At 46.8% G+C, this 22,104-nt stretch overlaps 1 protein-coding gene across 1 annotated transcript in view; it reads left to right on the plus strand.

Annotated features, from left to right (window-relative positions):
• The first annotated feature begins 3,760 nt into the window (after positions 1-3,760).
• Positions 3,761-22,104, plus strand: part of LOC126470957 (aquaporin AQPAe.a-like) — a 109,827-nt gene continuing 91,483 nt past the window's right edge. Inside the window, exon 1 of the mRNA XM_050099007.1 lies at positions 3,761-3,916. Within this exon, the coding sequence (XP_049954964.1) occupies positions 3,761-3,916 (156 nt within the window). The remainder of the gene's footprint in view (positions 3,917-22,104) is intronic.

Genomic DNA, 22,104 nt, shown 5'->3' on the forward strand with positions numbered 1-22,104 from the left:
CTTGCCTGTGTAGTTGCTTTCTACCTTTTTGCGTGTCATGAAATGGGCTGACTCAGTAGAAAGTCCCTTTAAACATACAATAACCTTTCCATGGTTTACAAATATCTCCTGTGAAAGTGTGGTGCATTTCTCGTCACACCATAGCCCATGCTGACGCCTGCTTTCTGACTCAGAACAAGGATGTGGTTGCAGTCCTATTCTGGGAAGTGACCACCTTAAAGGTTTACTTTTATGCAACATGTGGCTACTAAAAACTAGCTTCATGCAGAAGCTTGACCCCATTTACTTGTCAACATCTTTAGTTGTAAATCACTCTTCCATACATACAGGGCCATAGTCTTGCTGGATTCTATGGTTGATAATTTATGGCTCGGCTCCACCTTGTTGAGAATTGCTGTACCATTCCTGTAGTATCCCAGCCGAAGTTAGGTTCTTACTTCGTCAGAGGGTACAAAGTATTGATCATGTAAGCGATCATCCATCAGTTTCCTCACACGCCAACTTTTTTTTGTGTAAACGGTGCATCGCCTCGCTGACACCCTCCAGCAGAATCACCAGCTGAAATGCACCTCTAACTTCTGCCAGGAGCTTCACATAACCTGCTGTTCCGCATATCCTGTTCAGTACACTACCCAGATAACGAATTAATCTGGTTCAAGATCATATAGTTACTCCCATGACCATTCAGTGTCCAATTGTTTTGCAAGAGTATCAGGGTGCTACTGCTACTTACACTGATCAGCCAGAACATTGACGATCTACCTAATAGTATGTCCACATTTGGTACAAATAACGGCAGTGCCGCTTCGTGGCATAGCAGTGAGGCCCTAGCAAATCGCTGGAGGAAGTTGGCACCACATCTGTGCACATACCATTCCCGTGAATTATAGGGAAGCGGGGCACATTAAATAACATAATATGGGTTAGTGGGTTCAGATCTGGCGAGCTGGGGAGGGCGTCAGCACATTAGAGCTCACCACTGTTCTGTGAACCACTCAATCACAATCCTGCCTTTGTGATATGGCGCATTATTCCGCTAAAACTGCACTGCCATCGGGAAACATGATCATCATGAACGGATGTACGTGGGCTGCAACCAGTGTACACGGCTGCTCAGCTGTCATGGTGTCTTGCACGAACTCCACTGGACCCATGGATGCCCACGTGAATGTTCCCCAGAGCATAATAGAGCTGCTGCCAGCTTGTTTCCATCCCACAGTACAGGAGTGAAAGAGCTGTTCCCCCCAGAAGACGATGGATTCGTGCCCTCGTATCAGCATGATAAAGGTATCTGGATTGATCAGACCATATAATGCTCTACCATTGCGCCAACATCCAGTGCGGATGGTCATGTCCATTTCAGTCGCAGTTGCAGATGTGGTGTCAACATTGGCACATGAGTGGGTCGTTAGCTGTGGAGGCTCATCATTAGGAGTGTTAGTTGCGCTTTATGCTCACACATACTTGTCTGCTCCCCCACTCTGTCCCCACTGCTCTCAGCTGTGGACGGTCAGACACCTTTTAATTGAATGCCCCTATTTTAATCCGTTACGCTCCCGTCTACAGCTATCGCCTGATCTATCGTCGATTTTAGCAGATGACACGCGCTCAGCTGACCGCGTTCTACAGTTTATTAGAGACAGTGAAATGACGTCAGTCATTTGAAGTTTTTTTTTGGGGGACAACCAACCCCTTTCTATAGTGGACTTTTAAGCATTCCTTCTGCCTTTAGTTTCTCAAATTTTCTGACTTTGTTTCCATTGCTGCTGATTTTAAATTTCGTTTTTTTCCTGTTTTCTACGTCACGGGCTGGGCGCTAATGACCATAGAAGTTTTGCGCCCTAAAACCACAAACAAAAAAAAAAAAAAAAAATACTTGTCTGCTGACCGGCATTAGTCTGACGTTACTAGGCACCCAGTCCGGAACCGCGCGACTGCTACGGTCGCAGGTTCGAATCCTGCCTCGGGCATGGATGTGTGTGATGTCCTTTGGTTAGTTAGGTTTAAGTAGTTCTAAGTTCTAGGGGACTGATGACAACAGCTGTTAAGTCCCATAGTGCTCAGAGCCATTTGAACCATTTTTTTCTGACGTTAGGACCGCCACAGTTCTACGCCTCGCCTGTTTAACCAGTCTGGCCAGCCTATGGCCTCAGACATCTGTAATGAGGGTTAGCCATGCTATCACACGTCTGGACATGGTTTCACATCGGCATCAGACTATTCAGTTACAGAAGTGAACACTCGGTCAACATTCACTTTGACGATCCAGCTTATTCACATATGAACATCTGGTTGGTTATTGCCCCTCTAATAAACTCAATGTCAAAGAGACCACTGCGGCACAACACTTCATACGTGCCTCAAAGAAGCAATCCACCGTCTTTGCAGACAGTAGCTCATGTCCTGGTGGAATGGTTCCTCCTCCTGCCTATCCATGCTAAGACTGGTCTTCTGAACACTTTACCTCTAATGTTGGACAACTCATTGAGTGGAACTAGTTCTGTTTTGACAGTGGTTTTTGTCACAGTTTTAAACGCCATTCTGGGTAGGTGAGGGTTGGTTGGAACTGGTCACATGATAGGTGGGGGTGACCCTAAACTGTATTGCCTTTACCAGTCGCCTGTCATCCACTTGCTCTTAGATGTGGTCAGCCCTCCTTCCGCTACACCCCATTTTTTCGTGTCAGCGATAGCTCTCAAATTAATAGTGGGTGTTGTTCCTCTTGTCACCACTTTGATAACGGATCGGAGCTGACTTCTGTCGCATGCAGGGGCGTGGGCGACATTCGCCTGGCCCCACCCACCTGCTGACTTGATTTTTCGCCTTTTTGTTATTGATTGTCCACCTTATGTCCATTACATTTTAGCCTTCTCACTTTCACTATTAAGCATCACATAGATAAGATTCTTTACTATGCAGTTTTCTTAACATTTAATAGGGTTAGTGAGGGATGAAATGCGACCTTTTGTCCGTTCTGTCTTATGTATAGGTCCGATCAATATACCCTCTGGAAATTCTTAGCTCTGACGTCAGTCTTACCTTCAATGCATGGTTTAAAGCTCCTACCTTCAATAATCTTTTCAAATTTGTGGCGGTCACCAACTCAGGATGAACTTTCTAGGCCTATGGACTGACGAACACGCTGTTCAGTCCCGTAACAAGCAAACAAGTGTCCAACCAACCGTTTCGCACGCAAATAGTTACAGGGGGGTGTGCATTAGTAGTTTCATTGATTTTGTTTCATAGTAAAGTGTATTCTTTCGGTTCAGGATTTCTCATATGGAAGGACTGAGTTTACACATTAGTTCAATCCATTTAACATAACGAGATAAGGTCACCACTTGATTAGTCATTTTTAAAGTTCAAATTTAGGGTGACCATCCTGTTCTAATGGCACGTAGAGCTCTTCAAAACAAGCTGACACAACGCTCGTCGTGAGGCATTTGTAATGGGTAGTTAGCATTATCTAACAAATGCTTGATATTTGAAGTCGCCTGAAGCATTTTGTACAGGGGCTCGTGCAACAAGTCTGCTCACAGTAGAGCTAGTACTGCTGTTAACATATATTCTAATTATGCAGATACTGAAATAAAGGTAAACAGACTATTTCATTATTCACATGTTTGTGACACGAGGCAGATGAAATGACTTGGAAAATTTTGTACAAAGAACAGCACAAACTCAGATGCCTTGCATCCTCGCGTACGTTAATACCATCAGAAAATTACAAAATAAGGTATCAGCGAGCGATGGATGGTATATGGTGTTTCAGTGCCTGGGCCATGTGAGCGGCGCGCACGTAAACCCAGCAGTAACGGTGGGCCTGTTGTCAGCCGGCCACGTTTTCCTCCTGAGGGCCGTGATGTACATAGCGGCCCAGTGTGCTGGCGCAATAGCTGCTGCTGTTGTCCTCAAGGTAAGAAAACAGCTGTCGGGATATTAACATAAAGTTTTATTAGTTTAATTAGTACTTCCATAGATCATGAATACCACACTTCGTAATGGTGTGGAACGTGTCAGGTTAATGAAAGCTGTCTATACATGATATTAAATTACACAAGATATTACATGACACTTAATATTTTTTTGGGGTGGAGGATGGGGAAATTACCCACTTACTATATCCAAATGTCATCTGAGTAGGAGTTGCCATTCAGAAATTTTTTAATTTCCTTTTAAATGCTATATGGCTGTCACTTTTGATGCTATTAGGTAAGTGACCAGAAACTTCTGTGGCAGCGTAATTTACCCCTTTGAGCCAAAGTTAGATTTAACCTTGAGTAGTGAAGATTATCCTTTCTCCTAGTGTTGTAGCCATGTACACTGCTATTACTTTAGAGTTCGTTCGATCTGTTAATAACAAATTTCATATATATATATATATATCCCTAGCTCTTTAAATAAGTGTCTGCAGGATGATCTTGGATGAGCTCCAGCAATTATTCTAATTAAACGCTTTTGTGCAATGAACACTTTTACTCAGTTACCCCAGAATGACGCCATACGAAAGCAGAGAATGAAAATAGGCGTGGTAAGCTAATTTACTGAGATGTATATCGCCAAAAATTTGCAATGACTTTTAATAGCGTAAGTATCTGGAATCAAACGTTTCAGCAGATCTTCAGTGTGTTTTTCCCAGTTCAACCCCTCATCAATGCATACACTTAGAAATTGTGAATATTCTACCTTAGCTACCTATTTCTGACCGAAGTCTATATTTACAGCTCAGTTGTTAGAGCGCTTGCCCGTGAAAGGCAAAGGTCCCGAGTTCGAGTCTCGGTCTGGCACGCAGTTTTAATCTGCCAGGAAGTTTCTATATTTGTTAATGGTGTCATTCCATTTACTGTGTACAACTGTATATGTTTTGTCAAAGTTTGAGAGCCTATTTGCAGAGAACAACTTAATGATTTTCTGAAAAAACATCGCTCACAATTTCATTAGTTAATTCTTGTCTGTTGGGTGTGACAGCTATACTTCTATCATTGGCAAAAAGTACCAGCTTTCTATCTTCGTGAATACAGAAAGGCAAGTCATTAATATATTAAGACAGCAGAGGCCCCAAGACCGAACCTTGTGTGTCTCCCCCCCCCCCCCTCCCCCATTCTTCGTTGTTCCCCAGTCTGAGAAATCACAAGTTTTTTGGCTCTTATGTGAACTGCGTATTTAAACTTTCTGCACTCTTCCAGTTAGGTCTGATGTAAACCATTTAAGCACTGTCCCATTCAGCTCACAGTACTTCAGCTTATCTAAAAGTATTCTATGATTTACACAATCAAAAGCTTTTGAGAGATCACAAAAATCCCAACGGGTGACTTCTGGTTACGCAGAGCTTTTAGTATTTCATTAGTGAAAGTATACACAGCATTTTCCGTTGAAAAACCTTTCTGGAAACCAAACTGACATTTCGTTAAAACTTTATTTCTTACAAAGGTGTGAAGGTATTGTAAAATACATTACTTCTCAAGAATTTTGGAGAAAGCAGTCAGAAGGGAGGTTGGGCGGTAGTTGACATCAATGTATCCCCCTTTCTATGCAGTGTTTCACCAATGACATACTTCAGTCTATCTGGGAAAATACCCTTCAGAGAGCTATTATGTATGTGGCTAAGAAACCCAATTACCTCTTGGGAACAAACTTTTACTACAGTGCTGGAAATTCAATCAATTCCATGTGAGCTTTTATTCTTGAGTTTATCGTCTTCCTAATTTGAGGTGGAGAGGTGGGTGGAATTTCAGTTATATCAAATGGTGTGGGTAGGGCCTCTTCCATTAACTGCCTTGCTTCTTCTAATGAAAATTTAGATACTATTTTCTCTACAACATTTAAAAAATGATTATTCAAAATGTTTTCGACTTCTGGCTTGTTAAGTTTCTATTCGCTTCGATGGTAATGCCGTCATCCTGTACTCTTGGTTGCCCTGACTCCTTTGTAATAATATTTCAAATTGTTTTGATTTTTATCAGGTATTAATCTGACATGATGCACATGTTTCTGGACTTCTTAATAACCTTTCTTAATGTAGCACAGTAGTTTTAATATTTGGCTGTTTCTGGGTCGTTAAGAACAAGAGTAGACAGTTCCCTTTTGAGGTTAAGATATTTTTATTCCTTTAGTAAGCCAAGGTTTTTTGCATGGTTTCTTATAATTAGATTTAACTATTTTCTTGGGGAAACAGTTTTCAGGTTCTCTTAAGAGTATCATGAAATAAGTTATATTTTAAATTAGCATCAGGTTCCTTGTACTCTTCATCCTAGTCAAATCGCAGAAGATTTTCCCTGACATTTCTAATTGAGTTATTAACTGAACGCACAACTGTGGAGGGTAGTTTTCCATTACTGAATGGATCTGTCATAAACTGTAACTAGTTGGGCACCATGATCAGAAAGGCCATTCTCAACAGCACAAAGATCTGTTTTTAAACTTACCTTGCTCTATAAGTGTTATCAATGTGCTGCTGTCCTTTACTACCCGAGTAGGAAAATAACTGACGGATGTCAAATTGAAAACTGAGCAAGACTTCCAGGTCATTCTTCCTATTGCATTCTTTCAGTGAATCAACATTGAAGTCCTCACAAATAATTTGCTTGCCCCTATTTGACAGAAAGCACAACAAGGTATCAAAGTTTTCCAGAAGTAAATGAGTTTCCTGAAGGGGACCTTTATATACTGTTAAAATAAGAGCCCTCCTTCAGTTTAAGTTGAGAGGCACATGCTTCTGTATGTTGCTCTAGACAAATTTTTTGTATCTAAGCTTTTTACACAGTGATAACTTTTGACGTATATGGCAACTCTTCCTCTCACCTTATTCTCTCTACTCATATGTGTAGCTAGTTTATAACCACTGATATTTACCTTTTCCGTATCAGACACAACGTGATTCTCATACAGGCATAGTATATCTACTACATTATCAGATTCAATGTCACCTAAACAAACCAGGAGTTCAGCTACTTTATTCAATTCTGGAATAATTTGGTGAAAAATGGTAACATTATTTTTTACTTTGAGAATCTTTTTCTTTAATCCGGCAATATTGTGGTAAATATAGTAACATTATTATTTACTTTACTGTTGTGAGAGTCTTGGGAGTTCTGGACCTCGTCAGTACCTGCCTGCCTGAACTTCCCATTGGACACTGATATTAGTCTAAAAAAGATACATCCATGAGTACTAGTGTCCCCTTATGGATTTCGCTAACAACCCTGCCAGTTTACCCTTCCCTTCCCTATTGAGGTATAAGCCATGCCTTACGAAATCCCCCCCCCCTCCACTATCAATAGCATCTACAGGAACCAGTCCAATGTCTGACAGTGGCCACCCTATGCAACTGATCAAACTCCATATTTACCCTGCTGACAGAGCTGTTAAACTGGTGCTGATCATGCCACACGAAAGCAGGCACCAGCCCAACATTGGTGGGGGTCGTGCAGAGGCTGTTTCCTCAAGGTCACACTCAATACTGTAGCCCTGGTCACTATCAATGTTGTTTCCCACTCCACCCACCATCACATGATCCTGCTTTGAGAAACCCTTGCACAAGGAACCTGTATCATCTACCACCTGGCTAAGACATGCACTTGGATTGAATGTTTGTGACCTGGTACCTGTCACCTAATTTTTCTTGCAAAATCTGGCCCACACCTTCCATGGCTGCTACCTAGCAACAGAACTTGCCTCTTACTACTTCTCTTGAAACAGTTGGTTTCCTAATGAGATTCTGTTGCATCTTAACATCTAATACTGGAGCCTCTTCCTTAACTGTGGTAGCAAGACAAATCTATTGGTTGTGCCAATTGGGAAACTCACTGTTCTCTCTTCAGCCCCTGTTCCCAGCTACCGCTTCCTACCGCTGTTTACCCTCCTCCCCCTTAATCTCTTCAGTTCCTCCCTCGCTCTGTCCAAATCAGCCTGAAGGGCTCTTATTTGCTCCTTCTGTTCAGCTATAATCCTATCTCTTGAGCAAACCTCTGCAAAAGAATTGGAGAGTCTAGTTTGCTTGCGCAATTCCCACGCCACTAAAATTTCACCAATGAAACCACCTGTCACAACAGCTGCACAAAACTCCTGAACTAACTTTCCTACTGCAGCTCACACACTTAGTATCCATGGTAGTTTGGAAATTAGTAAATCTCTTATCTAAGTGATGACGATAATATATTAAATGCAGATGTAAAAGGACACTAAATGTTTTGGAAACTAATATGTAAGTAAACTATTAGCAAATGCACTTCAATTTGTGGTATAACGCTAAATATGCACGTTCAAAAATTAGGCCTAAACAGTCGAATGTAACCAAAACAAACTTTTTTCGATCACTGGAAGAATACACAAATCTTTACTGGCAAGCTTGAAGAGCACACTAATGAACGTATTTGTGTTCAACTACAATTAATTACAACCTAAATTACTTACCTTTCACGAGAGCTCTGTCTCCGTACGTGCGGCCTTGTGCAAGACATTCATACATCTCGGACGATGTGAGTCGGTCACCTGAGTTCGCTAATTTCAAACTAACCTTTCTTCAGAATGGTTAGCGACAGATAAGGCGCCCATAGATCTGTTGGCAAACCGCGGATCGGATGAGTGACGAAAATGAAATGGCAAATAATACAGTTCTCGTCTTTAGAAGGTAGAATTTAAAATAGTATTGGTCTTATTATGGGGAGACATGTAAAATATGCTTTTCGTCTAAGATTAGGGTACTCTCAGGACCTGTTAAAGATGATGCAGGTTTGAGTAAATAAGCTCTAGAATATCCCGTGATGTTAGGGCTTGTCATACATTGGTTTGACCAATGGGACAATGTGTTAAGCATAGCACCGTACACACAGCTGAGCAAATCTTTCAGAGCATTCCCTTGGTACTGGTCATCCTAAGGAATAGTTAATGACGTGCGATGTCGGTTACTGGGATAATGCTGAGAAAGCCGTTCAGATTAAATTAACATAGGTCAAAACGTATTATTAGTTGATAATTACATGTCGCGCAATCACTACGAATTAGTGACAGAATGGATGTCAAATTAAACTAGACGTTAAGTACCAGTGTGTAATTATTCAAATGCACAATCACCCTGTGTAGATAATCTCAACGATGTTGTATTAGCAGGTTACTTGATGGGGGCAGTAAAAACGAGTTATTGTAAAGAGTATTAAACTTACTGCAGGTAGTCTGGACCTGCTCTTCTCAAAATGCTATTACGTATAGTATGACATGCGAGCACGACAGGTGACTCGGCTGTATTCACGTAATTTGTTTGAATATATCTGTTCCCTATAATCAAAATTACTTTCCTTATAGTGGACGACAATGTATTGCAGGACTACTATAATAATATCAAAGATATTAGTACCTTGCGAAGAACATAGTTCTCGACAACCGTTAAGGAATTGCGCAATGTGCCAAGGCTTAGGTCCTTCATGCAAATAGCTGCTTCGGCAACTACAGTTCCTAGAAGCTTGTTTTTCATAGCTTAACACAGTCGTGTGCATGGAGGCTCCCATACCTTTTCATTGCTTGGCTATTCAGTGAACACTTCCTGACATGGCTGTAAATGTAGTTCCACTGCAACGAAGCTCACGCCAGGATACGGTTTAGCGAAAGCGTTTGACGCAATGCCGAGCTAAAGTATTTACAGGTGAGTTCTGATATGTTCCTAGATAAAATTGAAGTTAATAAACCTTACAGAACAAGGTTAGCGTAAAACTGGCTGAAGCTAGCACAATCATGCCGTATCTGGGACCAGCTGCCTGCAACAGAATGTCGCCGTGGCTGCCTTGCCACTGCAGAGTCTGGATGCCGTATGGCAGATTCCCGTGCCTGCCTGTAGCTCTGCATTATCCACACAGCAGCAGCAGCAGCAGCCGCCTATAGGCATTACAAGTGGCAGCGACGATAAAACGCGAACTATCGACATTGGCATACTTAGGAGGTCGATCGTTAAAAGGACTCGGCTACTACTGGTGGGTATGTGCACAATGCACTTTCCTCTTGCCATGCACGCGCTAGTCAGGCAGAACTTACCGACTTTACTAACTCTGGAAGTCATTGGGTTAACTTCTGTAACTTGCGTAGTAATTAAAATAGTTACTGGTACCTGGTATGGCGAAAGTAATGAAATGAGGTATGGTCAACTTTCATTAACCTCTTTTCACATCTGCCATGAACCAACTTAGCAATTACAAATATTAAGACCATACGTAATACTCATTATTCATTTCCATGTCAACATCGTAAAAGGCACACGAAGCATTTCGGGGCGTCAACAATGAGCTGAACGAAGTGTTTCGAACTGAGTTGTTCGAACGTGGGACGTGAACGGATGAGCTTGCGTTAGGCAGCAGTTACGGGTCTCGTTGTAAGTGAGCAAATAGGATCTTAACCTCTCGGTAGCGCCAAGTATGTAAACAGTAATGGCCCGCTACTGTGCACAACGCAGGGCGGAATCTGTAAGGTTAATTTACTGCATGTTTCGTAGTTATGCAACATTAAACATTACCTGCACAATGACTATGTAGCCGAACATACTGTATACCTGTTGAAAGGGGATTACAGCTTAGTCGACAAATTTAATTCAAGCTGCTTGTATGCCTGAACTAAGAGCTTGACAATTTGTTCTCTAGCTGGTGAGCTTTCGTAACTTCCATTACCACCTCAATCTAGAAAGCCACACACAGAACTGAGTACTGCTAGTGTGCAGCGGCATACAGCAGGTTCATGGACTGTTCTGTTTAGACAGGGTGAAAAAGATACGGCCACTAGCATGTTCTGTATTAAAGATCACTTAATTCAAAGTGCTTCATTGCATAAATACTGTCAAATGCCGGCCGGAGATGAGTGGCCACCTACATGGGCAATGTTACGTGTCACAGGAACAGTGGATTTGACAGTGTTTTGGCTTGCTGTCGCAGTGATACTGCCGTACTGTAGGTGCATTCGTAACAGAACGCTCTCAGACCAAACATGCTTTGCTGTGCTGGTACTGCAAACAGCTGAATGCAACAGGAAACTACAACGTTAGTACGGTTACATGACGGCATCTTCTTCGGAAGTAAGTCACCCTCTCCCCCATCCGGATCTCTGGATGTGGACTACCCAGGAGGACGTCACCAGGAAAAACTCATTGTCAGAATGTGAAATGCTAAAAGACGTATTCGGGCAGGAAGGTTAAAAATTTACAAATCAAATAGAAGTTAGTGGTGTCGGGAGGTGTGACTTGAGGTGTGAACAATCACCTAAGGTGGGAGTGCCCTCAGAGAGGGTCCCCACAAGGGAGGAGCGCGCCATCGGAGACGCCGGTAATCATGCGGGATTCTTCCGCAATGGTTTCCTCGCCTTCCACTATGTCAGCTCACAAGTGTAAGTTCACTGAGTCTCAGCCACAGACAGTTCTTCCATCGTTGCCACAGTTCCTTGTTTCTCGGTCTGACGGTCACGATTTCTCCACGGTCAACCCTTTCATTATTCAGAAAGGTGTCGACGCAATTGCAAGTCCTGTAAAGTCTTGTTCCAGATTACGGAATGGCACCTTGTTAGAAACAGTCAGTGCCCTCCAGGCACAAAAATTGCTGCGTACTTAACTGCTCCACACCTTCCCTGTCCGGGTTGAAGCGCACCACACATTAAATTCCTTGTGTGGAGTCGTTTATACACGCTCCCTCGATGGGTTGTCTGACGACGAAATTCAGCACTACCTGTCTGACCAGGGCGTAACGGCTGTTCATAGTTATGAAAAGGGTTGACACGAACATCATTCCAACCCGCACTGTCTTCTTGACATTTGACAAAGTTCAACTCCCATCGAAAATCAAAGCAGGCCATGAGCTAATTTCCGTTCGCCCTTACGTCCCAAACCCTACGCGTTGCTATCGGTGTCAGCTGTTCAATCACACCAGCCAGTCCTGTTCCAATCCGGCCAAATGTGTTACGTGTCGCAAGGATGCCAATGAGGGTGCTTGTCCACCTCCATCCCCTCGTTGCATCAACTGTATGGGTGACCACGCTGCTTCCTCTCGAGATTGCCCCATTTTTAAAGACGAAAAGCTCATTCAGGAAATCAGAGTGAAGGAAAAGGTGTCGACCTTTGCTGCTCGAAAATTATTCGCCAGTCGAAAGCCCACTGAGCCTCACAGGTAAACACAGCACTGTCCTTGTCTCTCCTCGGCCAACAAAGGAGGCGGCCACGCAGACTTGCGATTTCACCTTTAGTGCCACAGTCGTCAGATCGGCCAGCGCAAAGATCGCCAGTTCAACGTCCCCACTTTCGCCTGCCCACTCTATGGCTCACCCTTCATCGGGTTCTGCTAAATCTCGAGCCCAAAAGTCAGGCACGAAGACTTCCAAAACAGAGCATACTCGTGAAGATTTTTTACGTACCCCAACTTCACAACCATCGGTTCCTCCTTCATTTAAACATCCTGTATCCAAGAAGGCTAATAAGAAACCCAGTTCCTCTCCTCCTCCGCACGGCGTGTCTCGCCTACAGCAGCAGCTGGTGGTGGTCGCCCTCGGCCGTCTTCTGTGTCGCCAAGGCGCACTGCTGGCGGCCAATCAACCGGCCGATCGCTGGTGGCAGGAGCTGCTCCTGAACAGCCTATGGATCAGGATCTTCTACCTTCGGCTGACTGCCGTTCCACGCTGTCAGTCGCAAGCTCTGAGCTGTCGTTGAGTTGAGGGCACTTTGGTCACATTCTTCCATTTTCTGTCCACCCTATGTCCATTATACATTGGAATATACGCGGCATTCGAGCCAATCGGTATGAATTGTCGATCCTCTAAGGATCCTACTCGCCGGTCACCTTCTGTCTTCAGGAAACCAAGCTGCGTCCCCACGACCGCTTGTTCTCCCCATTTTCAGTCCGTCCGATTTGATCTCCCCCTCTGTTGAAGGCAATCCAGCACATGGACTCATGATTCTTCTCCATGATACTCTCCATCACCTAATCCCCTTAAACACTTAATTCCAAGCTGTCGCTGTCCGTCTTTCCCTTTCTGGATACACCTTCTCTCTTTGTACTGTATACATTCCATTGTCCACACCAATGGCACTAACTGATCTCCATCTTCTTTGTCAGCTTCCACCCCCTATTTGCTGGTTGGGGACTTCAATGCCCACCACCCAATTTGGGGATCTCCACATACTTGTCCGTGTGGCTCACTGTTGATAGAAGTCTTCCACCAAGTGGATCTTCTTTGCCTCAACACTGGGGACCCTACATTTTTGTCTGCCTCCACGACAAATTTCTCTAATTTGGACATTTCGGTCGGTACTGTTCCGCTAGCTCGGCGCTTCGAATGGTTCGCCTTTGCTGATAGTCGAGTGACCACTTTCCATGTGTCCTTAGATTGCAGCCACACCTACCATATATGCGCCCGCAACACTGGTAGTTTGCCCAAGCCGATACGACACTTTTTTCGTCTCTAGCGACGTTCGATGACCGTCACTTTCCTAGCGTCGACGATGAGGTCACTCATATTACAGACGTTATTCTTTCAGCTGCGGAACGTTAAATACCTCGCACCTCCGAATTGCCTCGGCGCCCACCCAGTTCCTTGGTGGAACGAGGCATGCCGTGACTCAATACGTGAGCGGCGACGTGCTCTTCGCGTTTTCCGCCACCCTCCTACTTTGGCCAACTGTATCCGCTATAAGCAGTTCCGTGCGCGATGCCGTCGCGTCATCCGCGATAGCAAGAAGGCAAGCTGGGACTTCTTCACTAGCTTATTTAACACCTTCACTCCCACCTCGGAAGTTTGGAGTCTGATTCGACGGATATCTGGCGCGCCTAGTTTCTCCCCGGCCTCTGGGCTCACTGTAGCGCATGATACGTTAGTGGACCCTGTCGCAATTTCTAACTCATTGGGTCAACACTTTGCTGAGATTTCGAGAGCTTCAAATTACCCGCCCGCGTTTCTCCCGAAGAAACGTGCAGCGGAAGTGCAACCTCTTACTTTCTCCTCTCAAAAGCTATAATACTGTTTTCTCCATGCGGGAACTCCAACATGCACTCTTCTCGCTCCTCCGCCCCAGGACCGGATGGTATCCACATCCAAATGTCACTGCATTTATCAACCATAATCTGCGTTACCTCCTTCGCGTTACCTTCTTCACGAATTTCTGGCAGAGCGCACATTTAGAGTTTGAGTGAACAATACTCTCCCGTTCTTTCTCCCAAGAAAACGGCGTACCCCAGGGCTCTGTGCTAAGTGTTGTACTGTTTGCCGTTGCCAAAAATCCTATTATGGACCGTCTCCTTCCCGATGTCTCGGGCTCCCTCTTTGTGGACGATTTTGCGGTCTACGACAGCTCTCAACGAACCAGCCTCCTTGAACGCCGTCTTCAAGGATGTCTCGGTCGCCTCCACTCTTGGAGCATCGCAACAGGCTTCCGCTTTTCTTCCAGTAAGACCGTTTGTGTTAATTTTTGACGTTGTACGGAGTTTGTTGCACCTTCCTTACATCTATAACCTGTCAACCTTCCGTTTTCGGTCGTCGCTAAATTCTTGGGTCTTATGTTTGACAGAAAACTGTACTGGTCGTCCCACGTTTCATATCTTTCGGCTCGGTGTCTGCGATCCCTCAACACCCTCCGTGTCCTGAATCGTACCTCCTGTGGAGCGGACCGAGTGGTCCTCCTCCGCCTCTATTGCGCCTTAGTGCGCTCGAAATTGGACTATGGAAGCATAGTTTACTCCTCTGCTCGGCCGTCTATTCTTCGGCGTCTCGACTCTATCCACCACCGTGGATTACGTTTAGTGTCTGGAGCTTTTTACATCAGCCCTGTGGAAAGCCTTAATGCTGAGACTGCTGAACCTCCGCTGTCCAATCGTCGAGCTGTCCTCCTGAGTCGTTATGTTAGCCATCTGTCTTCCATGCCTGCTAATCCGGCCCATGACATTTTTTCGACGCCTCCTTGGATTTAGGGTATGCAGGCCGCCCTTCTTCCCTACTACCATTGGGAGTCCGCTTCCGTCAACTGCTCCATTCTCTTTCCTTCTGCTTTCCTAAAACCATCTTGAAAACTTGGGGTACAGCGCTGCCTTGGCTCCGTCCCTGGACCTGCCCACTCTGTGACCTTTGTTTCCCAAGGATGGTACCTCTTCACTTGTTTATCGTCAGGCATTTGCTGCTCTATGTGCACAAATGAAGGAAGCCACATTTATTTACACTGATGCCTCGGAAACATCGTTAGGTGTAGGGAGTGCCTATATTGTTGGCGACACCTCAAATCGATTTCAGCTTCCCGATCAGTGTTCGGTTTATACTGCGGAGCTTTACGCTGTTCTCCAGGCTGTCCAATACATCCGTCGCCGTCAGCGGATACAGTATGTTATCTGTTCAGATTCTCTCAGCTCTCCTCAGTCTCCAAGCTCTCTACCCTGTTCACCCTCTGGTCCACCGGATTCAGGACTGCCTCCACTTGCTCCACTTAGGGGGCGTCTCTGTGGCGTTCCTCTGGCTCCCAGGACACGATGGTATCTGTGGAAATGAGGCGGCCGATATAGCGGCCAAGGCTGCAGTCTCTCTTCTTTAGCCAGCTATTCGCATGATTCCCTTCACCGATCTACGGAGTGTTTTGTCGTTGTGTTGCTCTTTTATGGCACGCACATTGGTCGACACTTCCCAATAATAAATTGCGGGACGTGAAAGCTCTTCCCTGTGCTTGGACCTCTTCCTCCCGAACGCGTCGTCGGGAGGAGGTAATTTTAACTCGACTCCGGATAGGGCACTGTCGTTTTAGCCATCGACATCTTTTAAGCGGCGATCCTCCCCCACTCTGTCCCCACTGCTCTCAGCTGTGGACGGTAAGACACCTTTTGAGTGCCCCTATTTTACTCCGTTACGCGCCCGTCTACAGCTGTCGCCTGATATATCTTCCATTTTAGCAGATGACACGCGCTCAGCCGATCGCGTTCTCGAGTTTATTAGTGCCAGTGAGATGACGTCAGTCATTTGAAGCTCTTTTTGGTGGCAACGAACCCTCTTCTATAGTGGTTTTTTTAAAGCTTTCCTTCTTTTAGTTTCTCCAATTTTTTGAGTTCCCATTGCTGCTGGTTTCCCGTTTCGTTTACCTTTTCCTAAGTCAGACCGGGCGCTAATGACTGTAGCAGTTTTGCGCCCTAAATCCATGACAAAAAAACTTCGTTGGAGTTGCGAAAGAGGGTTGCATAAGTGGTAAAGACCTGGACACCAGGGTAAATTTGATTACATGGTAGATCTGTATACCAGATTTTGAACTGTGAGATTTCCTGGGGCATTGTTGGACTCTGACAAAAATTTGTTTATAAACCATATATTAAAACTGAAGGTATGAAACTACAGAGAGGAATCTGGGTAACATGGAACAACTAGAGGTGGAGGTAGAGGAGTATTAAGCAACGAGTAACTAAAACGTGGCGAAGGAATATAGTAGAAACTGATTGTTTTGAGATGAAATAGTAAAGACAGCAGAGGATAAAACACGTAAAAATATAAGGCCTCGTAGACAGCCACGGATATCAGAAATACTGAACTGACGAAAGGAGACAATATAAAATGCAGCAAATGAAGCAGGCGAAAGGAAACACATCTAAAAAAAATTTACAAGTGCAAAATGGCTAAACGGGAGTGGCTAGAAGACATGTAGTGATACAGAAGCATAACGACTACTTGGATAGATACCGTCTATAGGAAAAAGACCTTTAGAGAACCAATTGCAGGCTCGGGATTAGAATAGGCCTGTGAGGTATTCTTGCCTGTCGCAAGAGGAGACTAAAAGGCGTCTCACACCTTTCAGCCTTTAGGTGATGGCCCCCTGTAGGGTTTGACATCCATTTTTCAAAATTTTCCCGAAGAGAGCCAATTGGAGAAGGGGCACCTTACATGGTGCATCGTGGCCATCGTGCAGAGATCTTTAGCCCGCTTTCTCTTCGTCACTTTCAGTCCCACTCACTCTCCGTCTCTTTGGCGAGGATACATTCCTGGGAGCAGTTTCTGCCATCCACTATGCTGTCGCTTTCTGCGCCGACGACCACCAGGGGCTTCTTCGCACCTGATATCCAGCACAGTAGCCAGTTTATGGTGGGGTTGCCATGTACCCTGTTTGTTGTAGCCCCTTGACAACACAGGGTTCGCTCTGCTGATGCCTGCGCCGTTAACTCCCCATGTATGCCAAGGAGTAGAAGCGTATCTCCCCAGGGCATCAGCACTCACGGGAATGGTCATCCTGCCACGTGGACCTTGATATGGCTGGGTGGGCTCGTGTGAGGACCCTTAGTCGGAATTGGTGGCATCAGGGTGGATGACACGCAATGAAGTGTGGCACATCTTCTCATATCTTCTCTGGCTGGTGGCCAGCCACCAGCAGTCAGTGTTCCTGGGCTCAATTTAATGCAAACACGTATGACCCCAAATCTTTAACCTCTATGGCCACAACATGGGAGGAACAAAAGGCTAAGAATGGCAGCAAAGCTTATTCGTCCCACTACCTAGTATGTAAAAGAGCTGATGAGGAATCTTTTGTCTGTGAAGCCTCAGTTCTTCATAGAGCACTTACAGGAAAAGTCAGGGGAGGTGGAGGGCTTGTCCAAAATGCGCTCTGGGTCAGTTTTGATAAAATGAGCACCCTGTGCACACCGCTGGGCATACTCGCTTGTGACAAGTTAGGGGATGTTTCAGCTACTATCACGCCTCACAAGAGTTGAAATATGGTCCAGGGTATTATATTTCACAACGACCTTCTTTTGCACTTTAGTGGCCAGGTGTTCATTTTGTCTGGCGCATTCATTGGGGTCAGAGCAACGGTGCCTTCATCTTGGCATTCGACGGTGATACATTGCCTGAGAAGGTAAAGGGGATGGTCTACCACTGTGACGTCAAGCCCCATACCCCTCGCCTCATGCCGTGCTTAAAGTGCTGGAAGTTCAGCCTTGTCTTCCTGCTGTACGTCCAGCGTCACACCTCGATATTGCGGACGCACATCAGATAACAATACACCCCCCCTCCCCTGTGGGTCTGGGGTAAGAATGGGCCCGAGGTATTCTTACCTGTCGTAAGAGGGGACTAAAAGGAGTTTCAACTGTTTCGGCCTTCCATGTGATGGTCCCCCTTGGGGTTTGACCTCCATTTTTCCAAATTCTACAGAAGTAAGTCTTTTGGGGAAGGACGCCTTACGTGGTATCTCATTGGTCCTCAGTGCACTAAGACCTTGGCACTCAGCATCGTAACGGCGTTGTAACCACACCCACTATTTCTCAAATTGGGCCTAAACGCCTGATGGGTTGCACAAGTTACGCCCATAGTGCGTCCCCATCTGCACCTACAATCATGATTGACTTTGCATGGCACCCGAAATCCAGCACGGTAGCCAGCCCGTTGTGGTGGGGTCGTCATGTACCCTCTAGGTTGTAGCCCCCTGACAACACAGGGATCGTACTGCCGATACCTAAGCTGCACCCTCCCCACGTCGGCCAAGGAGTAGATGCCCATCTCCTTGGGGCATCAGGACTCCCGGCAACGGTCATCCTGCCAGGTGGCCCTTTCTGAGGCTGGGTGGCGCCCGTGGGGAGAGCCCCTGGTTGGAGTGGGTGGTATCGGGGCGGACGTTCCGCAGATGAAATGTCAACATGTATCGGGTCGCTCTGTGGCAGAGTCTTTTAAAAAGAAAGGTACTGTCTCTGGTTCTGGTTCTCCTGCCCCTTCCCCCTTGGCCACTCCCTGGGAGGTAGGACAGGCCCGCCGACTTGGGGCGAAGTACTTCCCCCGCTATTTAGTCTGTTCTCGGACTGATGGGGGGCCGTTCGCCACGTCCAAGCCCATGTTCTTTGTCCAGCACATCGAGGCCATCTTCGGGGAAATCGAGGCCCTCAGTAAAATGAGTTCGGGGTCCGTTCTTACAAAGACCACCTCTCCCACGCTCCAGGCGTGCGACTGACTAGGGGACATCCCAGTGTCCATTGTCCCGCATCTGGCACTGAATAGGACGCAGGGGGTTATTTTTCATCGGGACCTCCTGCTGCAATCTGATGAGGAGCTCAAGGCCAACCTGGAGCTCCGAGGCGTGCATTTCATCCAGCAAGTCCCCAAAGACGGTTGCATCGACACCGGGGCCTTTATCCTCGCCTTCGAGGGGGACGTTCTCCCGGAGAAGGAAAGGTGATGTGCTACCGGTGCGACGTGCGACCTTACGTCCCGCCTCCTATGCGCTGCTTTCGGTGTTTGCACTTTGGGCACATGTCGTCACGGTGTGAGGCTGAGCCCCTTTCTGGCGATTGTGGACGTCCTCTTCGTGAGGACCGTACATGCACCCCACCACCTCAGTGCGTCAATTGTCCTGGCATCCACTCGCCTAGATCTTTAGACTGCCCTGCGTATCAGATGGAGAAGAAGATCAAAGAATTAAAAACATTTCATCGCCTCTCTTATTCTGAGGCCAGGAAAAAGTATGACGACCTCCATCCCGTGACGTTGACAACTTCGTTTGCCTCAGTCGTGTCCACTCCTTCAACAGTATCCTCACCCCTATCCCGTCCCCCCTCCACCTCCTCTCCCCATCCGTGGTCTATGCCTCCGCCTCCCAAATCCCTCCCTTCCAAATCCTCCTCCCTCGCGGCCCCTGCCCCAGGGGCCACCCTTCCTCCTCCCCATCCACCACCTGAAAGCGATCCTCTTCTCAGGCGTCCATCGGGGCAACGTTCCGACCCCAGCTTCCGAGGTCCGGCGTTCCAAAACGGACCCCGTGCGTGAGGACCTTCTTCGGGTCCAGCCCACCACCCCTGTGCCTCCTCGGACTTCCAAGAAGGCCCCCAAGAAGAAGTCTCTATCCCCCTCTCCACCCCAGCGCGTTTCGTCTGACGCTCCATCCGTGAGTCGCTGCTCCCGGCCGTCCTCAGTTTCGCCGGGACGCTCTGCTGCCAGGCGCTCAGCTGGCCTCTCGTTGGTGAATGATGCTGCCCCTCCTACGCAACCCGGGAAAGTGGCCGCAGCTGGCGACGACTCGATGGAACAGGATCCGCCTCCTGCCAGTTACAGCATTGTTCCCTCGAAACCTGGCCCCCTGCGGCCGTCGAGGTGACCAGCTCTTCACCCGTTTCGTTCCCCCTTTTTTCTGACTAGCGATGGCTTTGTTACATTGGAATATAATAGGTATTCAATCTAATCGGGAGGAATTACAACTGCTCCTCCGCCTGCACTGTCCGCTCGTCCTTTGTCTCCAGGAGACAAAGTTGCGCCCAACTGACCATATTGCTTTTACCCATTATACCTCAGAGCAGTCTGACCTCACCCCTGTGGACGGTATTCCAGCTCATGGTGGGGTCATGTTGCTTATTCGGGACGATGTCTATTACCATCCCATCCCATTGACCACCCCACTCGAAGCAATAGCTGCCCGTATTACTCTTCCTGCCTTTACTTTTGCCGTTGGTACCGTCTACACTCCGTCATCTGCTGTTAGTCGGGCTGACATGATGCACCTGATCGCTCAGCTTCCTCCGCCGTTTTTATTGTTTGGTGACTTCAATGCCCATCATCCCCTTTGGGGCTCTCGAGCGTTCTGTCAGAGAGGCTCCCTCTTGGCGGATGTCTTCAACCATCTCAATCTTGTCTGCCTCAATACTGGCCCCTACTTTCCTCTCGGACTCTACTCATACCTACTCCCACTTGGACCTCTCGATCTGTTCTACCACTCTTGCCCGTCGGTTCCAGTGGTATGTCCTTTCTGACACCTATTCGAGCGACCACTTCCCCTGTGTCGTTCGTCTCCTACACCACACCCCATCCCCACGTCCTTAGAGCTGGACCATACCGCAAGCTGACTGGGGACTTTACTCCTCCCTGGCGACCTTTCCGGACCACGATTTTCTCAGTTGTGACAGTCAGGTCGAATACCTCACGGCTGTTATCATAAATGCTGCCGAACGTTCCATTCCTCGTACTACCTCTTCTTCACGTCGCGTTTCCGTCCCCTGGAGGAATGAGACTTGTAGAGACGCTATCCGTGCTCGACGACGTGCTTCACGCACCTTTCGCCGCAATCCTACGTTGGCGAATTGTATTAGATACAAACGACTCAGAGTGCAATGCCGTAGTCATCAAAGACAGCAAAAAAGCTTGTTGGGCCTCTTACACCAGCTCCTTTAACAGTTTTACTCCCTCTTCTGTCGTCTGGGGTGGCCTGCGCCGGCTGTTGGGCATTAAGGTCCACTCCTCGGTACCTGGCCTGACCTCAGGTACTGAGGTCCTTGTTGATCCTGTGGATGTCTCCAACGCCTTCGGCCACTTTTTCGCGGAGGTTTCAAGCTCCGCCCATTACCACCCTGCCTTCCTTCCCAGGAAAGAGGCAGAGGAGGCTCGCCGACCTTCCTTCCACTCGCTGAATCTGGAAACTTATAATGGCCCCCTTTACTATGCGGGAACTCGAATATGCACTTGCACTGTCCCGGTCCTCTGCTCCGGGGCCAGATGCCATTCACGTTCAGCTGCTGGCCCACCTTTCTCCGGAAGGCAAAAGCTTCCTTCTTCGTATCTACAATCGCGTCTGGACCGAAGGTCAAGTCCCCATGCGTTGACGTGACGCTGTCGTTGTTCCTATACCCAAACCCGGGAAGGATAGACACCTTCCTTCCAGTTACCGCCCCATTTCTTTTACAAGCTGTGTCTGTAAGGTGATGGAGCGCATAGTTAAAACTCGGTTAGTTTGGATTCTTGAATGTCGATGGCTACTTACCAATGTTCAATGCAGGTTTCGTCGCCACCGCTCCGCTGTTGACGACCTTGTGACCTTGTCGAGATTGACCATGAACAACTTTTTGCGAAAGCGCCAAACGGTAGCCGTGTTCTTCGATTTGGAGAAGGCTTATGATACCTGTTGGAGAGGAGGTATCCTCCGCGCTATGCACACGTGGGGCCTACGCGGTCAACTGCCCCTTTATATTGATTCCTTTTTAACAGACCGAAAGTTTAGGGTACGTGTGCGTTCCGCCTTGTCCAACGTCTTCCTCCAGGAGAACAGAGTGCCTCAGGGCTCCGTCTTGAGCGTAGCCTTTTTTGCCATAGCGAGCAATCCAATTATGGATTGCATTCCACCTAATGTCTCAGGCTCTCTCTTTGTCGATGACTTCGCGATCT

Source organism: Schistocerca serialis, chromosome 3 (assembly GCF_023864345.2).
Source record: "Schistocerca serialis cubense isolate TAMUIC-IGC-003099 chromosome 3, iqSchSeri2.2, whole genome shotgun sequence".
In the NCBI taxonomy this organism is placed as follows: domain Eukaryota; kingdom Metazoa; phylum Arthropoda; class Insecta; order Orthoptera; family Acrididae; genus Schistocerca; species Schistocerca serialis.